Raw genomic sequence first — 16,580 nt, forward strand, 5'->3', positions numbered from 1 at the left:
TTCATCGAGTTACATCGAAGCTACAGCACAGAAACAGGCCATTCAGCCCAACTGATCTATGCCGGCACTTATGCTGCACACGAGCCTCCTCCCACCCTACTTCATCTAACCCGATCAGCATATCCTTCGATTTCTTTTTCCCTTGTGTGCTTATCCAGCTTCCCCTTAAAAATTCCCCTCAACTATTTGCCTCAACTACCCCTTGTGGTAGCGCGTTCCAGATTCTCACCAGTCTTTGGGTAAAGAAGTTTCTCCTGAATTCCCTGTTGGATTTATTAGCGACTATTTTATATTTATGACCTGTAGTTTTGGACTCCCCCACAAGTGGAAACATTTTCTCTACGTCTACCCTATCAAATCCTTTCATTATCTTAAAGACTTCAATTAGATCACCTCTCAGCCTTCTCTTTTCTCGAGAGAAGAGCCCCAACCTGTTCATTTTACTTCCCAGCTTTATCTCCAGCAGGAGTTGATTGTTCCTTCATTCTAACTATCACCTCACCCTTTTGAGGTTAAGTGCTGTTTTCACAATGTGCAAGCTGATAGGGCTGTCGCCTTGTAGGGGGGATCACCTTATATGGACCTCAGATTGTCTCTAATTAAAGAATGAAGAAACGTCAGCCGTGGCCCAGTGGTAGCACTCGTGCCTCGAGTCAGAAGTTCGTGGGTTCAAGTCCCACTCCAGAGACTTGATACTTCCCTGCAATACTGAAGGAGTGCTGCATTTTTGGAGGAGCTGCTTTTCAAGTGAGATGTTAAACCAAGGTGCTGTCTGCTGCTCAGGTGGACATAAAAAGATTCCATTGTACTTTTTGAGGAAGAAAAGGGTCATTCCCCTGGTGTCCTGGCTGACATTTGGCCCTCAATCAACCTACTAAAACAGATCATCTGATCATTTATTTTGTGTTCAAATTGATTGCTGTCTTTCCTAAATTACAACAGTAAATACGCTTCAAAAGTGCTTCATTGGCTGTAAAGTGCTTTGGGTCGTCCTGAGGACACCATCGCCGAATCCCCCACCATCAACATCCTGGGGGTCACCACTGACCAGAAACTTAACTGGACCAGCCATATAAATACTGTGACTATAAGAGCAGGTCAGAGGCTGGGTATTCTGTGGTGACTCACCTCCTGACTCCCCAAAGCCTTTCCACCATCTACAAGGCACAAGTCAGGGGTGTGATGGAATACTCTCCACTTGCCTGGATGAGTGCAGCTCCAACAACACTCGAGAAGCTCGACACCATCCAAGACAAAGCAGTCCGCTTGATTGGCACCCCATCTACCACCCTAAACATTCACTCCCTTCACCACCGGCGCACTGTGGCTGCAGTGTGTACCATCCACAGGATACACTGCAGCAACTCGCCAAGGCTTCTTCGACAGGACCTCCCAAACCCACAACCTCTACTACCTAGAAGGACAAGGGCAGCAGGCGTGTGGGAACAACACCACCTGCACGTTCCCCTCCAAGTCACACACCATCCCGACTTGGAAATATATCGCCGTTCCTTCATCGTCGCTGGGTCAAAATCCTCGAACTGCCTTCCTAACAGCACTGTGGGAGAACCTTCACCACACGGACTTCGTTACAGGGAAGAGAGCAAGCAAAATCAACAGGGCAGGACAAATTGGCATAATACTGTGCACTTCCTAGCAGTAAAGGGTTAACAAAGCAGGGAGGATGTTTCCCCTGGCTGGAGGGTCTAGAACAAGGGGTCACAGTCTCAGGATACGGGGTAGGATATTTAGGACTGAGATGAGGAGAAATTTCTTCATTCAGAGGGTGGTGAACCTAGGGAATTCTCTACCACAGAAGGCTGTGGAGGCCAAATCACTGAATATATTTAAGAAGGAGATAGATGGATTTCTAGACACAGAAGGCATCAAGGGGTATGGAGAGAGAGTGGGATAGAGACTCAGCCATGATCACATTGAATGGCGGAGCAGGCTCGAAGGGCTGAATGGCCTACTCCTGCTCCTACTTTCTATAGATCTGGCAGCAATCAGGGGAATGGTGTGTAGCAATAAAAATAATCTTTTAAAAGGTGCTCAGGTGGACATAAAAAGATTCCATTGTACTTTTTGAGGAAGAAAAGGGTCATTCCCCTGGTGTCCTGGCTGACATTTGGCCCTCAATCAACCTACTAAAACAGATCATCTGATCATTTATTTTGTGTTCAAATTGATTGCTGTCTTTCCTAAATTACAACAGTAAATACGCTTCAAAAGTGCTTCATTGGCTGTAAAGTGCTTTGGGTCGTCCTGAGGACACCATCGCCGAATCCCCCACCATCAACATCCTGGGGGTCACCACTGACCAGAAACTTAACTGGACCAGCCATATAAATACTGTGGCTACAAGAGCAGGTCAGAGGCTGGGTATTCTGTGGCAAGTTTTTTTAAACCAAGGTCAACATGACCGTACTGCTGGATCCACAAAAGGGCAGATGAGTAATTTTGTACACTGGTAAGTCAATATTTTATCAAAGAAATCTAGAATTTTTTTTAATATATGGACAATTTATATTCTGTAAAAGCTATAAGTCACGAGTGGTTCTTCATGATCAATCACTGAAAAATTACTGGGGACCTTGGAGTTTTATTTTTGGGGGCATCAGAATTTCGATTTACAGCTTCCATTGGACTATTGATGTTCAGTGCTGTCTTCAAGTAAGTGTGTGCGTGAAAGGTTTTTCAAGAGAAAACTTATTACTTTGTCAAGGTCTGTGCCATAAAGAAAAAAGGCATCCCGTTAAACTCCATTCAGGAGCATCTCTCTGTCAAGTTCTCTCATTTTCATCATTCTGTTATTTTGCTCTCCAGTCACCTTCATCTGGCTCAATTTGTGTTGATTTACAGGAAAGCATGAGGCCGTAACCCAGTAGGAGCTAAAGGGGCTTTAAATTCCTGAAATCCAAGCAAGCTACCTACCATTTAATTCTTCAGGGACAGATAGATATAAGGTTGTAACTTTTTTTCTGCTGTCTCAAACCAATGGGAACTTTATCCCACTGCCTTCTGCCTGTATCAGGAACGTGTAACCTCTGCTAGCTGCATGTCACGTTGCATAATAACCATAGTTCAAGTAGATTGGTGGATGGTTACCAATAAATAATCGATGGAATGGAGAAGAAGCGATTATACTTTAGAAAAAGAGGCAATGTATGAAGTATAGCACTTGTTGAGATCTCTCGCCTGTTTAGGTTGTAGTCTTTTGATATGCTACTGCTGAGATGTGTTTGGTTGATATCTTGCAACTGTATAATTGTGTGCAAGTCTTGAAACTATTTTGAAAAAGTGGATGACAAATTCTTCTGATAAAGTTGTATAGAATCACTGCCAATAAACTCATGACCTTTATTAGAATGTAACACTATTTAATTTAGCAATATATTTGATTGCACAGGTCTATCTTTATACCTGAGGAGTAACGTTTGCATCACTTTCTCCTTCCTATTTGATTAAAGGCCTGCGTCATATCCCGTCATTGTCAAGACACATAGCACGTGAACAACTTAAAACATTAAATTCAACAAAAGGTAAAAATGAAATATCCGGAACAAAGATAGTTCCACTGATGGACTTCTTACCTGTTAAACACCCACTCGAATTCTATTCTTGAATGCTTTGGTGATTAATTTATCATCGGCTTAGACATCTTTTTGACATCAAGTCCCATTCACCCGTCACGCCTCTGCTCGCTGACCTACATTGGCTCCCGGTCCGGCAACGCCTCGATTTCAAAATTCTCATCCTTGTTTACAAATCCCTCCATGGCCTCGCCCCTGCCTATCGCTGTAACCTCCTCCAGCCCTACAACCCTCCGAGATCTCTGTGCTCCTCCAATTCTGGCCTCTTGCACATCCCCGATTTTAATCGCTCCACCATTGATGTCCGTACCTTCAGCCGCCTAGGCCCTAAGCTCTGGAATTCCCTCCCTAAACCTCTCCGACACTCTCTCCTCCTTTATGACGCTCCTTAAAACCTACCTCTTTGACCATGCACCTGTCTTAAAATCTCCTTATGTGGTTTGGTGTCAAATTTTGTTTGATAACGCTCCTGCGCAGTGCCTTTGGTTGTTTTACATCACGAAAGGCGCTATATAAATACAAGTTGTTGTTGTTGTTGTTGTTGTGTTCATTTTTTCCTTCCCATTTGTGGAGACACTTGCATTTTCATTTGATACCTTGATACACTAAGAGGGTGAGATTGGAAATTTACTGAAGTTACAGCAACCTTTGCAGTGTATTGGTACTGCAATGTACTAATCCACCACATCAACTATACTCAAACCCATGCACTGACCCACTGAAAGAAAAAGAACTTGCATTTATATAGCGCCTTTTATGACGTGCCAAAGTGCTTTACAGCCAACTAAATACTTTTTGAAGTGTAGTCACTGTTGTAATGTAGGAAACATGGCAGTCAATTTGCGCACAGCAAGGTCTCACAGACAGCAATGTGGTAATGACCAGATAATCTGTGTTTTATTGATGTTGGTTGAAGTATAAATATTGGCCAGGATACCGGGGAGAACTCCTCTGGTCTTCTTCGAAATACTGCCATGGGATCCCTTTACATCCACCTGAGAGGGCAGACAGAGCCACGGTTTAACGTCTCATCCGAAAGACGGTACCTCCGACAGTGCAGCACTCCCTCAGTACCTCGCTGAGGTGTCAGCCTAGATTATGTGGTCGAGTGTCTGGAGTGGGACTTTGAACCGACCAGCTTCTGACCACTGAGCCAAGGCTCACATTGCGGACTTTTCTTTATGTCCTGTGGGAAACTAACTTGCCTCCGTTTGTTGGCTTATCTTTGATTGGGAAGCTAACATCTGGGGAATCGTGAAGATCTATCCTTCCTTTCTGGTGCAGATAGTTATAAACATATACTTTGTCCTGCCAGAAACGTTTCTTTTCAAATGTGCTGTACTGTTCACTTAATTCACTATATAATTTGCTTTTGAAGATTCAATAACATTTAGCTATACTTTTTGTCAATTATAAAGAGTACAACCAAAGCTAGATGTGCACACTGTCTTTTAATTAGACATTAAAAACATAGCATTCTCTGGGAAATCTGAGAGGTATACAGCGGCAGTACATACATGTCAAATTTGGAAGCTTCCAGTTGAATACTTTAAAATATATCTTGTTCGTACAGTGAATACACAAAATTATTCTGATGTAGAAATAGAATAAGTGCAGAAAACCTCTGGGTTGTTGATCATTTAAATCATCTAGATGGTTCTTTGACATGTTGCGGTGGGAGCAGATTCAATAATAACTTTCAAAAGGGAAATGGATAAATACTGGAAGTGGAAAAATTTGCAGGGCTATGGGGAAGAGCAGGGGGAGCGGGACTAATTGGATAGCTCTTTCAAAGAGCCGGCACAGGCACGATGGGCCAAATGGCCTCCCGCGCTGTATCATTCTATGATTCTTTCTCTTTCCAATGGGCTTTGTGCAAGTACATTATTTGAAGAAAGGGAATGAGAATTCTAGGTTATTTTGATAGAGACCTTATTAGTGACACTTTCATTTACCAAAATGCATCAGAACATGGAGTGACAGGATGTCGCTTTTTCCCTTCGTTGATGGTTCTATAACAAGGGGACATAGATTCAAGGTAAAAGGCGGGAGGTTTAGGGGGGATTTGAGAAAGAACTTTTTTCACCCAGAGGGTGGTTGGAGTCTGGAACTCACTGCCTGAAAGGGTTGTGGAGGCAGGAACCCTCACAACATTCAAGAAGCATTTGGATGAGCACTTGAAATGCCATAGCATACAAGGCTACGGACCAAATGCTGGAATATGGGATTAGAGTAGACAGGGCTTGATGGCCAGCGCGGACACGATGGGCCGAAGGGCCTCTATCCGTGCTGTATAACTCTATGACTCTATGATGTAGGGTTCACCTTCCTTACATGGCAGAACTACATCAGGGCCAAGGTACCCAAGTAGGAACAATGTGATGCCTCAGAGAGAAAGACATCAACCCTTACAAACTCTTCTGTGTCCACTTGCAGCAAGCCCATGATCATGATTCGCAGAAGCCCGAGGCCAGGCTTGCCTGTTGACTTATGTGGAACAACGAGGAAAAACAAATATAAAAGTCAGATCAGAAAAAAAGTCCCTTGGAAAGATCAGAAACCCAAGAAGAACCCGTTCTTGGCTACAGAGTGGTTTATGCTGCTGGCCGATCTTAGGTGAAAAACAAATGAATAATAAAATCTACCATCTCTTACAACTATCCGGTGGTTCAGCAAGTTTGTTCAGTGAGTTACCTGAGCCATGCAGACCAAGAAGGTGGTGGGATCAATCCCTGCTCCGTGCTGAGTTGTCTGATCTCTGCCAGGTCAGTGCTGGGTGCAGTAAAAATTATCCACAGCAGGTCTGGGTTGGGGGGGGGGAAAATGTGCTCGAGTGCCACCCAGTGATGCCTGCTGAAAATGCGTGCGCGCATGCCCGATGGAACAGGAGCAAGCTTGGCTGTCACGGTCCCACTCAGCTGAACAGCTTCAGAAAACCTGCTGTCTTGGCTCATACATGAATAATGCCCATTAGACCGACGTTGTAAAGAGCCGCTGACACACATGGAACCTTACCACAGTAAAGTAGGATAGTGTCGTGGTTTGGCAACCCAGAGGTCATGAGTTCAGAGTTCAAACTCCCTCCCGACCCCCACCCCCACCTCCACCCCGATCACAATTGAATCAAACAAATCTGGTAACATATGGGCTAGCACCAGAAGAAATGACTGTGAAAGCTGCCAGGCTGTTGTAAAACCCCAAGTGGTTCATTAATGTCCTTTAGGGAAGGGGAGCTGCCACTCCTACCTGTTTGGCCTACACTTGACTCCAGTCCCATGATATGTAGTTGACTGTTAAGGCCCTCTGAAGTGGCCCAGCCACTAGTAAAGAAGAGGCCCATCACCACCACCTCAGGACAATGAGGAACAGGCAATGAATGCTGCATCAGCCACATTCCTGAGAACAAATAAAAAATTAATATACCTTCAGGAAAGTAAGAGGGGAGAAAAGTGACAGTGTAAACAAAGATAAAACAATCTACCACAGCCAGGTGATCTCAGTAGAAGGTGCCGCCGGGTGCAACCTTTACTACTGATACCAAGCATTCGCTTCGGACTCCAACAGCGAATTCTCTGTACTTTAAAAGAACTGTTAGTGGTGATTCAACAATAACTTGCATTTATATACCGCCTTTAATGCAGGAAAACCTCCAAAGGAGTGTAATCAGACAAAAATTGACACCGTGCCAAAGAAGGGGATATTAGGATGGGTGACTAAAAGCTTGGTCAAAGAGGTAGGTTTTAAGGAGCGTCTTAAAGGAGGAGAGAGAGGTAGAGAGGCAGAGTGGATAAGGGAGGGAATTCCAGAGCTTAGGGCCTAGACGGCTGAAGGCACGGCCGCCAATGGTGGGGTGAAGTTGAACGGAGGCCAGAGTTGAAGGAACACAGAGATCTCGGAGGGTTGTAGGACTGAAGGAGGTTACAGAGAAAGGGAGAGCAAGGACATTGAGGGAGCTGAAGCCAAGGATGAGAATTTTATAATCAATGCATTCATGGACTGGGAGCCAATGTAGGTCAGCGAGGATAGGGGTGGTGGGTGAGCAGGAATGGTGTAGGTTAGGATATGAGCAGCAGAGTTTTGGATGGGCTCAAGTTTATGGAGGATGCAAGTCGAGATGTTGACCAAGAGAGCATTGGAATGGTCGAGTGTACAGATAACAAAAGCATAGATGAGGGTTTCAGAAACAGATTGGCTGAGGCAGGGGTGCAGACGTGTGATGTTACGGAGGTGGAAGAAGGCGGTCTAAGAGATTGAGAGGATATGGGGTCGGAAGCTCAGCTCAGAGTCAAATAGCACGCCAAGCTTGGGAACAGTCTGGTTCAACCTGAGACAGTGGCCAGGGAGAGAGATGGAGTAGGCGGGGCCGAAGGCAATAGCTTCGGTCTTCCCAATGTTTAGTTGGAGGAAACTGTAGCTCATCCAAGACTAAATGTCGGACAGGCGGTCGGACAACACAGAGACAGTGGAGATCAGAGACGGACTTGTCTGTGATTGAGACAACGGGAATAGAGAGGCCCATGTGAGGTGGCAAGGTTCGAGGGGGTGGCTGTGAATATGGGTAAGAGAGTTTATTAGGAGGGAGAGGTTAAGGGAGGACAGGACAACAGTGAACTTAAAGGAGAGAGGGCAAGATGAGTTGAGATGGGGGTTGAAATCACTGAGGATTCTGGAGGGAGATGCGGAGAGGGGTGGTGATAGTTGATTGCTGGCAGAGTCCACGGTGTCAGCGGTGGAAATGAAAATAAGATATTACCAACTGTCTCAAATACAACAGGGTTCTTTTTTCTCTTTTAAGTATTACTATCTTAAACAGATTTGAGGGACTTAAATACCCAGTTTAGAATATTGGACAGGAATTGTTTGCTTATGATGACTTATGATTTAACTTGTACTTGGATATCGGTTATCTTGAAATATTTTAGCCTTTTCACTGGTACCAGCCTATAAGCTACTGGCATTCAACAAGCATTTGTAGGTGAATGATTTCATATAATTTTCTGAAAACATAAATGCATAATAGATAGGATCAACTTAAACAGGTTTCAAATACACAAAACCGAACATGATAAAACCCTCAACAATAAGTGACTCTACTGAAGTGTAATTCACATTATATATTGTAATAGTTTCATGATTTTTTAAAAACTGGCGATGCCTGACATGCATAGAAACTAGAGCAGAAAAACAATCATTGATTGAACAAAACATAAATAATAATTCAAATCCTGATACGGATTTTTACAAGTTCCAAGCTATTCATCTCCTTTTATGAAGTCCACAGAACAATGTCTCAGAGGCTAAAATAGAAAAATATTTTGTGGTAAAATTACTATTTTAAATCATTATAATCAGCATGTTGAGACAGTTGAGGTAAGTACCCTGCCACCAACTTCCTGCTTTTCTATTGCAAAGTGTAATTATCAGCTTTTCTTGCTCCTGAGCGATGTCTTCAATGGAAAATTTCATTCTCAAGTCATTTTTCAGAAGCCATTTTTGAAGACTCACTGCTGAGATCAGCTCTCTACCTGCCATTGCTGTACAGCAGAACCATCACAAATTGCCATGGCGACATATCCTTTGATGCCGGCAGGATCTACCACTTGAAGGCACTGCCCAGCTGACACTTGGTAAATGCGATTATTTACCTGTGGAAAACAATTTAAGAACATAAGAACATAAGAAATAGGAGCAGAAGTAGGCCATATGGCCCCTCGAGCCTGCTCCACCATTCAATAAGATCATGGCTGATCTTCGACCTCAACTCTACTTTCCTGCCCGATCCCCATATCCCTTGATTCCCCTAGAGTCCAAAGATCTATCGATCTCAGCCTTGAATAAAGTCATGATGTGGAGATGCCGGTGATTGACTGGGGTGGACAAATGTAAGGAGTCGTACAACACCAGGTTATAGTCCAACAGCTTTATTTAAAATCACAAGCTTTTGGAGCTTTGCTCCTTCATCAGGTCACCTGACGAAGGAGCAAAGCTCCGAAAGCTTGTGATTTCAAATAAAGCTGTTGGACTATAACCTGGTGTTGTACGGCTCCTTACATTTGAATAAAGTCAGCGACTGAGCATCTACAGCCCTCTGGGATAGAGAATTCCAAAGGTTCACAACCCTCTGAGTGAAGAAATTTCTCCTCATCTCAGTCCTAAATGGCCAACCCCTTAGTCTGACTCGATGCTCCCTAGTTCTAGACTCTCCAGCCAGGGGAAACAGCCTCTCAGCATTTACCCTGTCAAGCCCTCTTAGAATCTTATATGTTTCAATGAGATCACCTCTCATTCTTCTAAATACCAGAGAGTATAGGCCCATTCTACTCAATCTCTCCTCATAGGACAACACTCTCATCCCAGAAATCAATCTAGTGAACCTTCGTTGCACCGCCTCTAAGGCAAGTATATCCTTCCTTAGGTAAGGAGACCAAAACTGTACACAGTAGTCCAGGTGTGGTCTCACCAAAGCCCTGTACAATTGCAGCAAGACTTCCTTACTCTTGTACTCCAACCCCCTTGCAATAAAGGCCAACACACCATTTGTCTTCCTAATTGCTTGCTGTAGCTGTATGTTAACTTTCTGTGCTTCTTGTACGAGGATACCCAAATCCCTCTGAACACCAACATTTAATAGTTTCTCCCCATTTAAAAAATATTCTGTTTTTCTATTCTTCCTACCAAAGTGAGTAATCTCACATTTCCCCACATTATACTCCATCTGCCACCTTCTTGCCCACTCACTTAACCTGTCTATAGCCCTTTGCAGACTCTTTTGTGTCCTCCTCACAGCTTACCTTCCCACCTAGCTTTGTATTGTCAGCAAACTTGGATACATTACGCTCGGTCCCTTCATCTAAGTCATTAATATAGATTGTGAATAGCTGAGGCCCAAGCACTGATCCTTGTGGCACCTCACTAGTTACAGCCTGCCAACCTGAGAAAGACCCGTTTATCCCTACTCTCTGTTTTCTGTCTGTTAACCAATCCTCTATCCATGCTAATATATTGCCCCCAACCCCATGAGCCCTAATCTTGTGTAACAACCTTTGGCGTGGCACCTTATCGAATGATTTTTGAAAATCCAAATATACTACATCCACTGGTTCCCCATTATCTACCCTGCTAGCTACATCCTCAAAAAACTCTTAACAGATTTGACAAACATGATTTCCCTTTCATAAAACCATGTTGACTCTGCCTAATCATGTTATGATTTTCTAACTGCCCTGTTACCACGTCCTTAATAATGGATTCCAGCATTTTCCCGATGACTGATGTCAGGCTAACTGGCCTGAAGTTCCCTGTTTACTCTCTCCCTCCTTTCTTGAATAGCGGGTTTACATTTGCTATCTTCCAATCCACTGGGACTGTTCTAGAATCTAGGGAATTTTGGAAGATCACAACCAATGCATCCACTACCTCTGCAGCCACCTCTTTTAGAACCCTCAGATGTAGGCCATCAGGTCCAGGGGATTTGTCAGCTTTTAGTCCCATTAATTTCACCAGTACTTTTTCTTTACTAATCTTAATTACTTTAAGTTCTCTCTTAAGTCTTAAGAGAGAAATCAGGAGGGCAAAAAGGGGACATGAGATTGCTTTGGCAGATAAGGCAAAGGAGAATCCAAAGAGCTTCTACAAATACATAAAGGGCAAAAGAGTAACTAGGGAGAGAGTAGGGCCTCTTAAGGATCAACAAGGTCATCTATGTGCAGAACCACAAGAGATGGGTGAGATCCTGAATGAATATTTCACATCGATATTTACGGTTGAGAAAGGCATGGATGTTAGGGAACTTGGGGAAATAAATAGTGATGTCTTGAGGAGTGTACATATTACAGAGAGGGAGATGCTGGAAGTCTTAACGCGCATCAAGGTAGATAAATCTCCGGGACCTGATGAAATGTATCCCAGGACGTTATGGGAGGTTAGGGAGGAAATTGCGGGTCCCCTAGCAGAGATATTTGAATCATCCACCGCTACAGGGGAGGTGCCTGAAGATTGGAGGGTAGCAAATGTTGTGCCTTTGTTTAAGAAGAGCGGCAGGGAAAAGCCTGGGAACTACAGACCGGTGAGCCTGACATCTGTAGTGGGTAAGTTGTTCGAGAGTATTCTGAGGGACAGGATCTACAGGCATTTGGAGAGGCAGGGACTAATTAGGAACAGTCAGCATGGTTTTGTGAGAGGAAAATCATGTCTCACGAATTTGATTGAGTTTTTTGAAGGGGTAACCAAGAAGATAGATGAGGGCTGTGCAGTAGACGTGGTCTACATGGACTTCAGCAAAGCCTTTGACAAGGTACCGCATGGTAGGTTGTTACATAAGGTTAAATCTCATGGGATCCAAGGTGAGGTAGCCAATTGGATACAAAATTGGCTTGACGACAGAAGACAGAGGGTGGTTGTAGAGGGTTGTTTTTCAAACTGGATGCCTGTGTCCAGCGGTGTGCCTCAGGGATCGGTGCTGGGTCCGCTGTTATTTGTTATTTATATTAATGATTTGGATGAGAATTTAGGAGGCATGGTTAGTAAGTTTGCAGATGACACCAAGATTGGTGGCATTGTGGACAGTGAAGAAGGTTATCTAGGATTGCAACGGGATCTTGATAAATTGGGCCAGTGGGCCGATGAATGGCAGATGGAGTTTAATTTAGATAAATGTGAGGTGATGCATTTTGGTAGATCGAATCGGGCCAGGACCTACTCCGTTAATGGTAGGGCGTTGGGGAGAGTTATAGAACAAAGAGATCTAGGAGTACAGGTTCATAGCTCCTTGAAAGTGGAGTCACAGGTGGATAGGGTGGTGAAGAAGGCATTCGGCATGCTTGGTTTCATTGGTCAGAACATTGAATCCAGGAGTTGGGATGTCTTGTTGAAGTTGTACAGGGCATTGGTGAGGCCACACTTGGAATACTGTGTACAGTTCTGGTCACCCTATTATAGAAAGGATATTATTAAACTAGAAAGAGTGCAGAAAAGATTTACTAGGATGCTACCGGGACTTGATGGTTTGACTTATAGGGAGAGGTTAGACAGACTGGGACTTTTTTCCCTGGAGAGTAGGAGGTTAAGGGGTGATCTTATAGAAGTCTATAAAATAATGAGGGGCATAGATAAGGTAGATAGTCAAAATCTTTTCCCAAAGGTAGGGAAGTCTATAACGAGGGGGCATAGATTTAAGGTGAGAGGGGAGAGATACAAAAGGGTCCAGAGGGGCAATTTTTTCACTCAAAGGGTGGTGAGTGTCTGGAACGAGCTGCCAGAGGCAGTAGTAGAGGCGGGTACAATTTTGTCTTTTAAAAAGCATTTGGACAGTTACATAGGTAAGATGGGTATGGAGGGATATGGGCCAAGTGCAGGCAATTGGGACTAGCTTAGTGGTATAAACTGGGCGACATGGACATGTTGGGCCGAAGGGCCTGTTTCCATGTTGTAACTTCTATGATTCTATGATTCTATGATTCCTCCCTCTCATTAGACCCTTGGTTTCCCACTATTTCTGGTATGTTTTTTGTGTCTTCTACTGTGAAGACAGATACAAAATCTTTGTTTAACGTCTCTGCCATTTCCTTATTCGCCATTATAATTTCTCCTGTCTTAGTCTTTAAGGGACCCACGTTTACTTTTGCTACTCTCTTCCTTTTTACACACTTGCAGAAGCTCTTACAATCTGTTTTTATATTTCTTGCTAGTTTACTCTCATATTCTATTTTCTCCCTCTTTATCAATTTTTTGATCATCCTTTGCTGGTTTCTAAAACTCTCCTAATCCTCAGGCTTAGTACTCTTCTTGGCAACACCATAAGCATCTTCTTTAAATCTAATACTATCCTTAACTTCTTTAGTTAGCCATGGATGGATCACTTTTCCCGTGGAGCTTTTATTTCTCAATGGAATGTATATTCGTTGAGAATTATGAAATATTTCTTTAAATGTTCGCCATTGCTTATCTACCGTCATATCTTTTAATCTAATTTCCCAATCAACCTTAGCCAACTCGCTCCTCATACCAAATAATTGGCCTTGTTTAAGTTTAAGACTCTAGTTTCGGACTTTAGTACGTCGCTCTCGAACTCAATGTGAAATTCTATCATATTATGATCACTCTTCCCCAGAGGATCCCTTACTATGTGATTACTAGTTAACCCCGTCTCAGTGCACAAGATCTAAAATAGCCTGTTCCCTGGTTGGTTCCACGACATATTGTTCTACGAAACTGTCTCGAATGCATTCCATGAACTCGTCCTCCAAACTACTTTTGCCAATTTGATTTGCTCAGTCTATATGAAGATTAAAGTTCCCCTTGATTATTGCATTACCTTTGTTACAAGCTCCTCTTATTTCTTGATTAATGCTCTGTCCAACTATATATAACTACAGTTAGGGGGCCTATAAACTACTCACAACAGTGTTTTCTCCCCTTGTTATTTCTTAGCTCCACGCATACTGATTCTACATCCTGATCTTCCGAGCCAAGATCCTTTCTCACTATTGTCTTTATGTCATCCTTTATTATCAGGGCTAACCAACCCCACCCCCCCACCCCACTCTTTTCCATTTTGTCTGACTTTTCGAAAAGTCAAGTACCCTGGAATATTTAGTTCCCAACCTTGGTCAGCCTGCAACCACGTCTCAGTAATGGCTACTAGATCAAACCCATTTTTCTCTATTTGTGCCATTAATTCGTCTATCTTAGTATGAATGCTTCGTGCATACTAAGATAGACGAATTAATGGCACAACTTTTTACAATGTTGGATACGGTAGCATTGTGGTTATGTAACTGTGGTTATGTAATCCAGAGGCCCAGACTAATAATCCGGAGTCATGAGTTCAAATCCCACCATGGTAGCTGGGGAATTTAAATTCAATTAATGAAATAAAAAATCTAGAATTTAAAAAAAAAACTAGTATCAGTAATGATGGCCATGAAACTACCGGATTGTTGTAAAAACCCATCTGGTTCACTAATGTCCTTACCCTGTCTGGCCGAGATGTGACTCCAGATCCACAGCAATGTGGTTGATTCCTAATTGCCCTCTGAAATGGCCCAGCAAGCCACTTAGTTGTACAATCTCGCTAAAAAAAGTCAGAATAAGAATAAAACCAGACGGACCACCTGGCATCGGACGACTAGGCACCGGACACGACAAAGGCAAACCAAGCCCAGTCGACCCTGCAAAGTCCTCCTCACTAGCATCTGGGGACTTGTGCCAAAATTGGGAGAGCTGTCCCACAGACTAGTCAAACAACAGCCTGACATAGCCATACTCACAGAATCATACCTTTCAGCCAATGTCCCAGGCTCTTCCATCACCATCCCTGGGTATGTCCTGTCCCACCGGCAGGACAGACCCACCAGAGGTGGCGGTACAGTGATATACAGTCAGGAGGGAGTGTCCCTGGGAGTCCTCAACATTGACTCTGGATCTCATGAAATCTCATGGCATCAGGTCAAACATGGGCAAGGAAACCTCCTGCTGATTACCACCTACTGCCCTCCCTCAGCTGATGAATCAGTCCTCCTCAATATTGAACACCACTTGGAGGAAGCACTGAGGGTAGCAAGGGCACAGAATGTACACTGGGTGGGGGACTTCAATGTCCATCACCAAGAGTGGCTCGGTAGCACCACTACTGACCGAGCTGGCCGAGTCCTGAAGGGCATAGCTGCCAGACTGGGCCTGCGGCAGGTGGTGAGCGAAGAAACACGAGGGAAAAACTTACTTGACCTCGTCCTCACCAATCTACCTGTCGCAAATGCATCTGTCCATGACAGTATTGGTACGAGTGACCACCGCACAGTCCTCGTGGAGACGAAGTCCCGTCTTCGCACTGAGGACACCATCCAACGTGTTGTGTGGCACTACCACCGTGCTAAATGGGATAGATTCAGAACAGATCTAGCAGCTCAAAACTGGGCATCCATGAGGCACTGTGGGCCATCAGCAGCAGCAGAATTGTATTCCAGCACAATCTGTAACCTCATGGCCCGGCATATTCCTCACTCTACCATTACCAACAAGCGAGGGGATCAACCCTAGTTCAATGAGGAGTGTAGAAGAGCATGCCAGGAGCAGCACCAGGCGTACCTAAAAATGAGGTGCCAACCTGGTAAAGCTACAACTCAGGACTACATGCATGGTAAACAGTGTAAGCAGCATGCTAGAGACAGAGCTAAGCGATTCCACAACAAACAGATCAGGTCAAAGCTCTGCAATCCTGCCAGATCCAATCGTGAATGGTGGTGGACAATTAAACAATTAACGGGAGGAGGAGGCTCTGTAAACATCACCATCCTCAATGATGGCGGAGTCCAGCACGTGAGTGCAAAAAACAAGGCTGAAGCGTTTGCAACCATCTTCAGCCAGAAGTGCCGAGTGGATGATCCATCCAGGCCTCCTCCCGATATCCCCACCATCACAGAAGCCAGTCTTTAGCCAATTCGATTCACTCCACGTGATATCAAGAAACGGCTGAGTGCACTGGATACAGAAAAGGCTATGGGCCCCGACAACATCCCGGCTATAGTGCCGAAGACTTGTGCTCCAGGACTAGCTGCGCCTCTAGCCGAGCTGTTCCAGTACAGCTACAACACTGGCATCTACCCGACAATGTGGAAAATTGCCCAGGTATGTCCTGTCCACAAAAAACAGGACAAATCTAATCCGGCCAATTACCGCTCAATCAGTCTACGCTCAATCATCAGCAAAGTGATGGAAGATGGAAGGTGTTGTCGACAGTGCTATCAAGCGGCACTTACTCACCAATAACCTGCTCACCGATGCTCAGTTTGGGTTCCGCCAGGACCATTCACCTCCAGACCTCGTTACAGCCTTGGTCCAAACATGGACAAAAGAGCTGAATTCCAGAGGTGAGGTGAGAGTGACTGCCCATGACATCAAGGCAGCATTTGACCGAGTGTGGCACCAAGGATCCCTAGTAAAATTGAAGTCAATGTGAATCAGGGGGAAAACTCTCCAATGGCTGGAGTC

General features: G+C 44.2%; 1 protein-coding gene across 3 annotated transcripts in view; it reads right to left on the reverse strand.

The window, feature by feature from the left end:
* Positions 1-5,025: 5,025 nt before the first annotated feature.
* galnt11 (UDP-N-acetyl-alpha-D-galactosamine:polypeptide N-acetylgalactosaminyltransferase 11 (GalNAc-T11)) overlaps positions 5,026-16,580 on the reverse strand; it is a 157,155-nt gene continuing 145,600 nt past the window's right edge. For all 3 annotated transcript variants that reach the window (XM_068008456.1, XM_068008473.1, XM_068008464.1), the window contains one exon: positions 5,026-9,238. In XM_068008456.1, coding sequence (XP_067864557.1) covers positions 9,107-9,238 — 132 coding nt within the window. In that variant the 3' untranslated portion in view covers positions 5,026-9,106. The remainder of the gene's footprint in view (positions 9,239-16,580) is intronic.

Source organism: Heptranchias perlo, chromosome 2 (assembly GCF_035084215.1).
Source record: "Heptranchias perlo isolate sHepPer1 chromosome 2, sHepPer1.hap1, whole genome shotgun sequence".
In the NCBI taxonomy this organism is placed as follows: Eukaryota; Metazoa; Chordata; class Chondrichthyes; order Hexanchiformes; family Hexanchidae; genus Heptranchias; species Heptranchias perlo.